Genomic DNA, 14,038 nt, shown 5'->3' on the forward strand with positions numbered 1-14,038 from the left:
ATTAAAACTCTTAAAAGTGTTGAAGGCATACATCGAAATGTCAAGACTACAACACCTTGAACTGAAAGACAAATACAAAAGTGCCGAAATCAAAACACTCTAAAACACAAAAAGAACCCCTCAACAATATCACCACTAGAACGACCTAGAAACAAACATAGCTACCACATCAAAAAAAGACAAGAAACACCCAAGCTCACCAACTGAAAAAACTGCGAACTAAGACAACTTCAAGCATAAACAACAATAGAACGCATGAACTCCTTGAGATGATTTTGAAGCAATGACACCATATCAACCATTGGGATAACCCTCACTACACCTTCTCTTTGAAACTTGAATCCCATTTTTCTTCTCCATATTATGACTGAAACCAAGGTGATTAAGCAATTGACATTGATTTTTCTTTGTTGACCTTCGAAAATGAGAACTTGGCACAACATTGCTCATAGGTTGTTCCGCTTCATAATGATGCACTAGGCTTAAATCATAATCTGGGCGGTGTTTTGTGATATTATTATTTTCTCGAATATTAGTCAGTTGACAAATCCTCAAAATGACAAATATCAAAATTTAAAGAATACTCCATTTGTTTTTTTTTTTATATCGTTCTTACTTAGAATCTTGATACTATTCATACTCAAAGAGAATCTTCTCAAAAAAAAATTTCAATTTATAAGAAAAAACATAGTCATGTGGTTTATCTCAATTGGTACATTATCAATATTCAATCGTTATAATTTTTACTAATATATAATAAAAGGTACTTCCTCCGTTTCATAATAGATGCCACATTGTATTTTTTTTTTTTTTGATAATTTAGTTCACTTCATTAAAACACTTAAAAGTGTTGAAGGCATACATCGAAATGTCAAGACTACAACACCTTGAATTGAAAGACAAATACAAAAGCGCCGAAATCAAAACGCTCTAAAACACAACAAGAACCCCTCAACAATATCACCACTAGAACGACCTAGAAACAAACATAGCTACCACATCAAAAAAAACAAAACAAGAAACACCCAAGCTCACCAACTGAAAAAACTGCAAACTAAGACAACTTCAAGCAAATCAACAATAGAAACGCATGAACTCCTTGAGACGATTTTGAAGCAATGACACCATATCAACCATTGGGATAACCCTCACTACACCTCTTTGAAACTTGAATCCCATTTTTCTTCTGCATATTATGACTGAAACCAAGGTGATTAAGCAATTGACATAGATGCCACATTGTATATTTTTGAGTGTTTCAAAATAGATGCAACAATATTTTTTTCCCCTTATTTAGTAACTTTTGCCTTATACTTTTACCATTTTACCCTTACTAACTTGTTTTAAGGTGTTGTTTGGTTGGAAGCTATTTCCCTTGGAAATACAAATTCCTAGGAAATACATTATGGGTGTTGTGTTTGGTTGGAGGGAAATGGGAGAAGCATAGGAAATACAAATTCCAAGGGAAATAGAATTTCCCATGAAACATGGGAAATCACTCACCAAGCCCCCCTTGGTGAGTAATTTCCTAGGAAATGCAATTTCCTATGGTGTCAACCAAACAATTTTGTCTAATTCCTAGGAAATTAACAAGGGAAATAATTTCCCATGAAATGTAAATTCCCATGGGAAATTACTTCCCATGTGAACCAAACGAGTTCACTTTATATGTGGTCCCCAACAGTTTTTTATTTTCCCTCCTTTCACATGGGGACCACTACAATTAATCTACTTCACTTTATACTACTTAAACATGCTTAGGAAATTTTGCCTAGGAGTATGTTTTAACAACAATGTGACATCTATTATGAAACGGAGGAAGTATTTAAATTCAAAGATGTGCATTAGAAGATGCACATAGGAAAGTGAGAAAGATAAAAAAAAAAAGTAATTTTTAATGATTATTGTCCAAACTCTTTTTTTATTAATGAATGCAACCTAGACCCATTGGGTAAATTAAGTATTTTTTATTAGGAAATTAAGTCAGTCCAATGGCTAAACCATACAAGGCTACTAGCCCATAGAAAACACCAACACATTGGCTGGTAAGGCATGCATAACATGCAAAGGAAATACCCCAGGGACCAAGGGGGAACGCTCTATCCACTTGAGCTAACTCCTATCCTTTAAGTATTTTTTATTTCTTTAAAGAACTAGGAAGTGATATTTATAATACATCCTCCTAAGATAATCCACTACAGATAGGCCTTTAAAAAATAATTTAAATCGATGGGTTGATATCCACTATATATAATATCTACCTCAAATGGATTTTTTACCCATTAGACAATATATTCTAGTTGAAGGAAGTTAATTGCATTATTGTCCTTTGTATAGCACTCCTTGTAAACACCCATAGACAAACAAATAAAGGTTGTTTGGCACCTCTATAAAGGAGTATAAAGGAAGGTTGGATCAATTAAAGTCTGATCGACGTATCTTTTTCTTTAATTTGCGAGGTTGGTAACAGGTCAATAATAATTATATGCAATTGATGAAGATGAGAATGGAGCATTATTATTATTTTAACGAAAAAGAAATTTAGCTCTCCTACATATATATAGTTCCTTTCAACCATTTAATTAGCAATTAATTGAATTAAGTAGTAGACATGGGGTATATTGAATGAATGTTAATAGCTCTGCCATTCTTCTGCTTAAATTTATAGCATTGGATCTTAAATTCATACTATCATAACATTTAATTTGAGCATTAATCTTTGTGACCCAGCTTCTTCATGCCATCTTCTCGCTTACAACTGCAAAACGTACCCACCACACCATGAATTCATATTACTTCCGATCCTCTTTATATATACAAATTTGTATAATTAGTTGGAGTTGTGTCTTTATTAATTTGCTATATATCAAATATCAATGTTCACCATTTGGTTATTCAAGCTTTGAAAGGAGCTCTTAGGAGGTCTAGTGATTTTAATTTAGTTGTCGAAGATATTTTCGCTCTAATTCGTTGTTTTGATAATGTTGTTTGGTCTTTTATTAAACATTATGGAATTAAAGTAGTTCGTGATGAGTTAGCCGATCTCCAAATTCTGGCCAACGCTGTTGGGTTGATAATATTCCGGATGATTTTGTTTTGCATGTTTCGAACTTCGAAGGATTTAATAAAGGAAAAATTGACAATAGAGGTCTGAACTTTAGGTGATAATTTTTAAAAGGTCTAAACTATCGATTAACCTGTGTAGGTCCCAACTTTAGAGGGTCTTAACTTTTAGCGGGCCTTAGTGACTTAAAACTGGCTTAATAGGTGATCACTTGTATTTACTTTCGAAAGATATATGAATACATTGATTAATGGAATTAAAGCTCCAACCAATAATATTAAGTACTTGTAGAAGAAAATCAATGAAATAATCTGTAAAAAGAAAATGGATGGGATTTGTTTAAAATGATACTTGTATTAAGATGGAAATGCAATACTTGTATAAAAGGATGGAGGGTAGTGCACATGTATGGTTTTTATGAGGCCTCTTAACAGTTAAAGCAGCTAGCTGTAGCTGTACCCATTTATAATCATCACTCACTACTTACTACTACTCCTTGAAAGTTCAAACTTCAAAGTTAAAAGTTCAATTCTAAGTTGTGATGGCAGTTCTTAAATTGGTGCTTTATATTTAAATTTACTCTCTTCTACCTTGGAAGGGGAAGCTACGGTCACCTTCTTTAAAGGCCTTTCTTAATTATTCTGATACCATCAATTAACCAAGATACAGCTAATTTAAGGCTTCTTTTTAATACTCTACTTTCCTGGGATCCACATGCGCGCTTTGCTTTTCTGGAATTTACTCTCTTCGTGCCCATAATATAATGATATAGTGCTTACGTTTCTTTTTAAAGTATTCTAATTTACGTTTTTTCCTATAAAAAAAAAAAAGCCCGAAAGACGACAACAGGTTGGACTTGGACTTGGCAAATACGAATTTCACGATTCTCAGCTGTCGCATGTTGGCCTATGTTAATGCTACATGAATAGTGCAGTTAGCAGTACATAAATAGTACCTCACTTTTAGCAACTCCTTTCTCATTTTCGTTATTAATATTACATTCATTGTAGGATATGACTCTATGAGTACGACAACTTGTGCTTGTGACCATTGTAAATTCATTATTTCCATTCAACTATTACCATCATTTTTTTGGTTTTACTTCTGAGAGCATGTTTAGTAATGACTAACATTTTTTTTTTTTTGGAATGAATTGAACTTAAACTGTGAGAGAAAATTAGTTAAATTGATTAAATTGAACTAAAAATGTACCCAAGACAACAGGGTCTAAGAAACGAAACCAAATACCTTTTTTCTTTCTTCTTTTTTGGTTCAACCTCTACTCAATTCGTTACCATTTTTTTGGATAATTTTTGGAACTACCATATAAAAAGGACATCTAGGGTGTTAATGATGCGAGTCGAGTTCGAGTTTGAGCTAGCTCGATTCGACTCGACTCGTTAGTATTTTCAATCGAGTTTGAGTTGAGTCGAGTTCACACGAGTCGAGTTTTAACCGAGCTTTAACTGAGTTGAGCATTGACCGAGTTGAGCTTTGATCGAGTATATTTCGAGTAGCTTGCAAGTGTCTCATGTTAAAAGCAACAATGAGATTTGTATGGTATTACAATGTTTGAATTAACAAATATTAACAATTTACAAAATTGGAGGGTTTAAGTTAGATTCTCCTAGTATTCTATTTTTCAAATTGCAAACTCGACCATAACCTAATAGAATTTCCTTACCATGAACCTCCCTCTACATGGACAAATCACATTAAAAAGAGATAAGTTGATATTTGAAGCTTGTCATGGCGTATTTCGTGATGCTTGGATCTTCATTTTTTCAATCTTCAAATATGAAATTCGCCATGCATCTATTTCATAGATCATAGCCAATAATCCTTGAATATTCCCCTTCTTGGGAACGAGGAAGATGATGCAATTAGATTTAGATCAAATACTCTAGAACTTCATAGTCTCCCATCATCATTACATACATCATTTAAAGTCCTTGTGCAAATTTGGTGGTTTCATCCCGTTCATCGGATTTCCATGACATTAAATTTATTATGTATATATTGTTGTTATTATTCTTACTTCATGTTGTCTTATATCCACATTACTACATTATGTGATTACACAATTTGCAAGCTTTTTTTTTTTGTGTTTGCATCCGGTTCACCCTTCGGGCCACATCCGGATCGAGGCCAAGTTTGGGGTGGTTAGGTTTCATTCCTCTCCTAAGAGTGTTGCGGAGATTCGAACACGGGTCAGTCCTACCAAAGCCAGTCCTTATCACCACTGGACCAACACTTACTTGATACAATTTGCAAGCCTTTGATCCTAACATCACTAATAGTGGCATAAAATGCGTAGATGTCTATCCAAGTGAAATATGCTTTTTATTTAAATGTTTTTGTGGTGACCGCTATTGCTAATTGAATATGTATCTATAATAACTTAGACGTTTTTGGAAAATAAAGATTTTTTTAATATTTAAGATCTATTATTTAGTTTTCTTCTTATAATAAGGAAATTATTGAAAGTAGGTTAGACATGATTGCAATATATTCGAAAGTTTTTGTTACTTGTTAAAAAAAAAAAATTCCTTGAGCTAAAGATCCTTAATATTTTTGTTCTTAAAGGTAAGATGAAGTCCCTTAGCAAGGAAGGGGGAAAATTGGGGATCCCTCCTTGCAAGGGGTGAGAGTCGATCTCTTGACCTCTGGGATCAGAGATGATGGCAATACCACTAGGCTATCACCTACTGCTCAGATCCCATAGTAATATGAAAAGCAGAAGGTAAAAGGTACACCTTGGTGTACGTACTTCTATGTACACCAAATGAGTATGAATTAGTCACCCAAATGAGTTTGAGTTTTCCAAATGAGTATGTGTTTTCCAAATGAGTATGAGTTCTCCAAATGAGTATAAGTTTTCCAAATGAGTAGGTGTTACCTAAATGAATATAAAGTCAAATGAGTATGAGTTGGGTTGGGGTTTTATTTAATTTTTTAAGTATGATATTTCTTGATTTATAAAATAAGTATACTCATTTGAGTCTTATCTACTCGTTGATTAAACATACTCAAATGCTTATAAATGAGTATGAAAATGTCCAAATGAGTATGAAAGTTGTTCAAATGAGTATGAGTTGGTTGCGGTTTGATTTAATTTTTTAATTATGATATTTTGTGATTTATAAAATAAGCATATTAATTTGAGTTTATGTACTCATTGATTAAACATAATACTCAAATGCTTATAATGAGTACGGAAATGTCCAAATGAGTATGAAAGTTGTTCAAATAAGTATGAAATGTACAAATTAGTATGAATTATATGAAAAAAATAAATGAAAATTAAATTAAAAAGAGCAATTGTGGTTGAAGTGAGGAGTCGAACTCCCGAACTCTATGCAAAATGGAAAGGACGCGCAGGCGCAACACTGTGACCACTGAAGCAAATGTGGTTTTATAATAAACTAGCACACGAAATGTATATAAGAGCACTACCAATGGTGATCAAACCCATCACCAAAATCAGAAATTTTGGGTTGAACAAAAAAAAAAAAAACATCCCATTGGTGATATAAAACCCATCACCAAATGACAAAACATGTCATTGCTTACCATGTGAACAAACTCATCACCATGTGAACCGTGTAAATTGAAGACAAAAGAAGGATTGTCACACACAGATTACTCGGATGTACCTATCGCAAGGTACACCCGGGTGTATGTTATAATTTGCGTATGAAAAGCTATTGATATCTAGAATTCACTCATTTAGATATGAAAATGTGAAATAAGAGAGATAAAATTCCGTAAAATTAAAATATTATAATTTAAGCATTTAAATATCTTAAATTTAAATATATAGCCATTCTCAATTTCTCATAGTACATCATGCATGTATATTTTGACGTATTTCTATATATTTTGATGCATATTCTTTAGGATAAATATTTTCTTATTGGTCGTTATACGGGTCATTTCTTATATTCTAGAGTCTAGGCAATCAAATAGAATGATGGATCCAAATCCATTCCTGAACTCAAGATTGGATTTAAAAAAAATGCCTATAGTGACAATAGTGTGTGTGTTTGTGGCATCTTTAATTGGACCACAGTGGGGACTGGGGACTGGGGACCAAGTCCAACATTTTCAATCATTGACCGGTCAAAATAAAGGGACAAGTGGAGTGTAATATAAAGTGGGAACAAAGAGTGTGTTATTGCAATTGATTTTTGCATGCAATTCAGTTTTACTTAATCTTCTTGATGCAAATGCAACTCCACCTCGGGATTGGATTGTTTTTAATGATATTGAAATTGGCTTTGTTTCTTTGATGATTTTAAAATTTGAAGAGTATCAAAACCCATAAATGAGAAATTTCAAGAGTATCAAGTCAAGTAGTCAACTATAATGGATATATTAGACTATAGACTTATGATAATTAAATCATTAACAAAAAGTAACACTAAGGTGCTCCTAGATAGTCAAGGGCTCAAGGCGATGGTAATTTATTATGAAGCACATGCATAAGCACTAAGCATGAGCAAGAAGCTAAGTGAGACTAAACACTAATGATCACACAACAACGACCCATAGAGGGTTCGCTCTTATTGGGACTGGTTTTTTAGACTTAAAGCAATAAGGCGGAGCGTTCAACTACTTTTATGTAACAACCTTGTTTCTATGTAGTTTTTCGTGTTTGTTAATGATAGTGCTCTTATACAATATGTTGCTAGGTTGTTTTTCACATTTTATCATTTAACAGAGAGTTTAGAGAGGTTAATAACAGAGTGACTAGAGAACCTAAAGAGATTGAAAATTCTTCTTAATTATATCTTTATCTCATATTCAAAGTACTAGTATAATTGTGGTTTTTCTGCCGCATCACGGACTTTCATATATATATTTCTTGTGTTCTTTATTATTTATTCGTCTTAATTAATTCAATTTTTTTCCGAACATTGTTCATGAGCACCTATTGTTTTTATTCTCAACACTCAAATAAGATAAATCAAGTGTTTGGAAATGCAAAGACTTCAAAGATGGAATTGGTTCAAACATGTTGTTTAATGGTTCATTTGATTAAATTGAAGTAACTAATATTATAATTTATAATTCCATGCTAACCTACAACCCAACCTATTTCACTTTAACCTTCACTCTCTTTTGTTATGATGTGTTTGTTTAAAGGAATAGCGGGGTGGGACAAGATAAACAGACGGAGATTAGGGATGTGCAAAAACCAGGTTCAAATAGGAATTTGGAACACACCAGACCAAACCGAACATTCAGGTATGGTCCTCGATCCACAGAAAAGCAAGATTCCATGTTTTCGATAAGGTTGAGCTTAAATTTGGAAAATTCCTATCCGAACCGATGGACTCGAGTTTCTGTTTTTTTAGTAAAAAGAAAAAGTTTAAAGGTTGAAAAAATTTTAAAAGTTAGAAAGCTAATAAAAACCTATTCTTTATTTTCTTTAGGATTATTGTTGTAAGAATTATATATCTATATCTATATATATATATATATATATATATATATATATATAATATATAATATATATATATATATAATATATATATATATATAATCGGATCAAAATTTCTAGATCGATCCCGATCCACATAATATTCAAATTGTGATCGACAAGTATTGGACTGGTGCACACCCTTGATTGATATAGGGGAAGTCTTATATTTATTTTGGAGGATGATGATTAAAAATGGAAAGGAGGAGTATAGCGATGTATAAAAACATCACCTTAGGCTTTTTCCCACCAATATAAAGTATTCATCATTTCTAAATAACGCGACACTTTGACAATAAATTTCCATTTCCAACTATCTGTTTTTTCTTATTCAAATGTACACTTTAGACTATAGCCTATAGGTATTGTGGAATGAGCATGCAAAGGAAGGTAAACAAGTTTTTTACGTGGCTGAGATGAGTGTGATAGCTATAAAACCATATAAAACAATTATGGTATATCGATATTAAATTTTAGAAAACGTATTGTGTCAGACTCGTCCGACCATAATTTTTGGTCGGACGACTTTTAGGTGGTTTCAATTTTTTTTCAGGTAGTCTTCATTTTTTTTTCAGGTGGTTCCAATTTTTTTTCAGGTAGTCTTCATTTTGTTTTCAGTTAGTCTTCTTTGTTTTTCAGTGGGTTTTTGTGCTTCAGTTAGACTTACTTGGGTTTTAGTTGGTCTTTATTCTTTTTCAGGTAGTCTACATTTTTCTTCAGGTAGTCTTCATTTTGTTTCAGTTAGTCCATTATTTCTTTCAGTTGCCATTATTTCTTTCAGTTGGTCCAACTGAAAGAAAAGAAAGTCTAACTGAAAGAAAAGAAAGTCCAACTGAAAGAAAACAAAGTCTAACTGAAAAGAAAAAAACAAAACACTAACCTCTACTTTCTCCCACTTTCTCCTTCTTCTTCACATTCTCCTTCTCCTTCACAAAGCTGAGTGTTTTAGATTCGTCTAAAGCTGTGCTTCAACAAGAGATTGCTGCTGCTAGAGGTACAACTATACTATTGTTTGTTGGGTTTGGTGCTTGTTACTAAGGAGCTCAACGCTAGGCACCGCAAGGTCATTTCCTCTCTCCTCTTCATCTTCATCTGTTTTTTTTTTTTTTTAATTTGAAATTCGATCTGCAAGTGATTCTTTTTTGTTCCTGTTAAATCCCCATGATTTATCCTAATTTGAATTTTTTTTATTTTCAAATTGATGTGTTTCATCTTGATCTTGTACTAGTAGAATGACACTTTCAGGTTGAAACATCATCATCATCATACGACCATTTTGAACTTTGTTAGAGGGGTGATGATGATGGGTTGGTTGAAGAAAAGTTGAGAAGTGTTTCAAATGATGAATCTGTTAATGCAGCAAGATGAACCCACAAACATTCGTGTGAATGAACGACATTATTGCAGAATTTTAGTATTGGGTTGGGCTCGTCTGACCATAACTTATGGTCAGACGGTCTGACCCAATACTTTCACTAAATTTTAAAAACGTATGAAATAAATAAAAGAAAAAATTGATGTGAATAATCCCAATTTTCAACTGTTTTCATAAAATAATTTGAACTTTGGATTATTTCAAAATAATCCGAACTTTGAGGGAATCTTCTCAAAATAAACCAAAGTATCATTTTTCTTGCCCACAATAATTCGTTTTAGATTTATATATATAGAACATTAATAGTTTGAATTATTTTGAGAAGGTACTCCTTAAAGTTGGGATTATTCTAAAATAATTCAAAGTTAAAATTATTTTTAAAAGACCGGTAAAAGTTAGAATTATTCATGTTAATTTTATTTTTCTAAATAAAATTAACATGTAATAGCTTTATGCTTTATCTAGTAATAAAAATTTGCATTCATGTTTCTAACATGTAAGAAAGTTATAAGGCGCATTAACATTTTTAACCATTGTTGATTCGTACCATTCTCGGCTCTCTCCTACGATCTTGACCGAAAAATAAATACTCGTCTGGTGAGTGGTGACTACTGACTGGTGGTGGCTTTCTTTTTGATCTTCCCAAGAGAATCTCCCATTTCACAAATTCTTTCTTTCTCTCTCCTTTCGATTTTGTTCTCCTAAAATGACGATCGGCTCCGGAGGTTCAAGCATCGTCGGTACGACATCTTTCCCCTTTTTTGTTCATCTTTTGATTGATTCATACAACTGATTGAATATTTGCTTCGGAATTGCTTTTTCGTTGTTTAATTGAGGTTAATTTATCCTTGTTTGCTTAATTGTTGTTCAAGATTTTGTTTTATATGCTTCATCGATTACTGCTTCATGTGAATTTTAGCTTATTTGCATGCCAAGAACTAGAGTAGGTAAGTAGGTTGTTTTATATTTTTATCGAATTTAGGGTTTAACTCAGCCTGCCTGTGCTTTTATTGAATTCAACTTAGGGTTTTGGATATTATATGTGTTTCAATATATAACAATGTGATTCAATATATTATATTTGTGATTGAATATAGTACTAGTTTAAAGATTGTTATGAACAAAGAAGGTGTCATATTAGTTATGAACTAGGCTGCCTTTATAGTAGTTCTTGGCATAAATTTGAACATGGAGTGAGGATATTGATTGGGCTTATTGTAATTGGCTGAAACTTTGAAGATGAAGGAGATAATCATGTCGAATTGAAGATGATTGTTTAGTATGCATCATTTGATTGCTTTCGTCTACTAAATCTTTGAGTTCTGTAAGGTTTTCTCGATTGGTTAGGAGTTCAGTATTTGCACATGAGAGACATAAAAGTTTGAGCATAAAACACAAATTACAAATGCTGGAATTACCATGGGAATGAACAATGATTTTCTTCACATATTTACATACAAATTGATTTGTATTACCACCATTTATAACCAACTACTAAATGGGCTGTTAATGAGTGGCATTGGCGGTGATCCTTTTGGTTATGCTAAGGCTTCTCTGAAATGTTTCCATCATCAATTTCTTGACATTGCGATTGATTCTCCTTGTTTTGCTTTTATTCCCATTTTCAACAACAGTGTTTTTGGGTGTGCGTTTGCTATTTGTATAGTGGCTGTTTCTACTTTCTTTTAGCTGGTAGTCTCTAGAACGTTGCACTTGTACCTGGGATGTAGTGTATATACTTGATTATACTTTTACCGTTATGTTCATACAGTTCCCAGAAACTTCAGGTTGCTGGAAGAACTTGAACGTGGTGAGAAAGGGATTGGAGATGGGAGTGTCAGCTACGGTATGGATGATGGTGATGATATTTACATGCGTTCTTGGACGGGTACTATAATTGGCCCTCATAATGTGAGTTGTGTTTTTCTGATCACTGTTTTCTGCTTTGTGCATGAGCATGTCTCATTGCAGATGATGCAGCTATGGGTTACTGCTTATTTGCTTTAAGATCAATGACTTTATTTTACTAGGTATATGTTCCCTAGTAATAGTGATAACAAAAGTTTTTCAGGTAGCTTTTTGCATAAAATATTATGCCATTTAACTGGAGTATGAGGGGAACAAAATTAGTCCATCCAAAGTCTGGATAGAATGTTGTGTACTTGTGCTGATGATGTCCTCTTGAGTCTTTTCACATATTGAGAAATCAATTCTGAATATTTCGTGTATAAGATTCTCTAAGTGCCTAGAGGAAGAAACTCATTTTCTTTTTGTCTCTTGTCCATGGTGTTTTAAGCTTTTTCTCAGCTATTGTCTAGTAGCTTTAACCTCTTTCTCTGCGTGTTTATCAATCTTTTACAACCTGTATTTCTGATTCTTCTTTTCTTATACGGGTTTGTAATGGGAGTATATTCTTGTATCATGCAAATTATTGGTGTCTACTATAGTGATATTGATGACTGGATATGGTACATTGGCTGTATTCCATGGCTCATTTTCTTTTTTAATGGGAGATTCACACTGGTTTTGTATCAGAGTGTACATGAAGGTCGAATCTATCAATTGAAGCTCTTCTGTGACAAGGATTATCCAGAGAAACCCCCAAGTGTTCGCTTCCACACACGGATCAACATGACTTGTGTGCATCCTGAGACTGGAATGGTATTGTTATTAATTTTTTGCTGACTAACTTGGAAAAAATGTGTTGTTCTATCCTATTTTTTACCATTCTGCTGAGGATGTTAACTTAAGCATGTAACTCTTTATAATGGTATGAGCATTTTGCAAGGTACTTGCAATTGGGAGAGTAGAGCATCTATTCCTAATAGAAGAATTAGTCAATTGTCTGGTTTATTGTGGTGAATCACAGTTTACATGGTTATTGTTGTTTAAGTCCACTTGTTCATTGTTGATGTCTTAGCACCTGGCTTATTAGTTTGTAGGTGAAATTGCTTGAATCTAGCCCTTTAGTAGACTCTGTTTGATGGTATCCATCTGATCTGGCTAGATTTTTCACAGAGCCTCCATAAGTTTATGACTTAGATGTGTAATTAATGTGTTCGGAGTTATGTATGGTCACACTTACTCATGATTTTTCCTGTTGAGATAATGAAGGTATCTACTTGTCAGGTATATCTGTTGGTCGCATATGATCTGTCATGAAAATTGATATTACATGTAGAAGTGGGGTGATATTGTTTTTGATGAGCTCTAGGTTTTATCATCTTTGTTGTTTTGCTTTGCATGCTAAGTTCTTATGAGCAATGATGAATGTCAGGTTGAACCAAAGAAGTTTGGGATGCTTGCAAATTGGCAGAGAGAGTTTACTATGGAGGATATTCTGACTCAGCTAAGGAAAGAAATGGCTGCACCCTACAACCGAAGACTCGTTCAACCTCCAGAAGGAACCTATTTTTAGGTGAACCTATTTGATTAGCACGCCCCACATCTTTCTAAGTTGGGAAGGCTTAAACACCAGAACCTGAATGCCTTGTATGGTTATATAATTCAGTATAGTGTTTGATTATGTCTACTGTTGATAGGGAAGCTTTGGAAGGAAAAAATTTCCGGTACTGCTTGCTTGTTCATGTTTTGGAATTAGTTTCTTCACTGTGTGTTCTGAGATTTCCCTTTTTATTCTCCTTCCTACTTTGAGGTGTGGACGTTGTTGGATGTGCCATTTCTGTAATCTATACACTGAATTGTATTGATTGGATAGACTAATCACAATTATTGGAACTTGGATAGACTAATCACAATTATTGGAATTTTGAGTCTTGGACCCATAGTAACTTGGTTATTGGGCGGGGACGTGGCGTGGGTTGGGTTGGGTTGGGTTGGTGTTGTTCTAAATAGGGGATAATGCTGGGTTACTTTGTTATGGGTCAATAGCAATACAGGGGTGTCAAGGGTTTGGAAAGAGTAGGGTAATTTACATGATCTTTTGGAGCTATATCTTGTCATCTTTTGTAGATTAGTAATTAAAGAGAAACAAATAGTTAAGGAAAATGTAACAATTAAAAAAATGAGGAAGTATTAGCTATTAATTATTACTTATTAGCTTGGCCTACTATTTTTCCTAATATTGTTTCGTCTAAAAACTCGTTTTCTTATT

General features: G+C 33.4%; 1 protein-coding gene across 1 annotated transcript; it reads left to right on the plus strand.

Annotated features, from left to right (window-relative positions):
• The first annotated feature begins 10,454 nt into the window (after positions 1–10,454).
• Positions 10,455–13,682, plus strand: LOC104899836 (ubiquitin-conjugating enzyme E2 variant 1D). The gene is made up of 4 exons (XM_010687115.3): positions 10,455–10,664; positions 11,696–11,835; positions 12,460–12,585; positions 13,202–13,682. Exons 1-4 carry the CDS (start codon positions 10,631–10,633, stop codon positions 13,340–13,342), a joined length of 441 nt encoding a protein of 146 aa, XP_010685417.1. The 5' UTR covers positions 10,455–10,630; the 3' UTR covers positions 13,343–13,682.
• Positions 13,683–14,038: the final 356 nt, after the last annotated feature.

The sequence above is a fragment of the Beta vulgaris genome, chromosome 7 (assembly GCF_026745355.1).
Source record: "Beta vulgaris subsp. vulgaris cultivar EL10 chromosome 7, EL10.2, whole genome shotgun sequence".
NCBI lineage: Eukaryota > Viridiplantae > Streptophyta > Magnoliopsida > Caryophyllales > Amaranthaceae > Beta > Beta vulgaris.

What these genes read in the sequence shown, in the direction of transcription:
- LOC104899836 (XM_010687115.3), top strand. Translation starts at nt 10,631, where the DNA reads ATGACGATCGGCTCCGGAGGTTCAAGCATCGTCG. An exon ending in CGGAGGTTCAAGCATCGTCG is followed by an intron (nt 10,665 to 11,695) that starts GTACGACATCTT and finishes ATGTTCATACAG; the next exon opens with TTCCCAGAAACTTCAGGTTG. An exon ending in CTATAATTGGCCCTCATAAT is followed by an intron (nt 11,836 to 12,459) that starts GTGAGTTGTGTT and finishes GTTTTGTATCAG; the next exon opens with AGTGTACATGAAGGTCGAAT.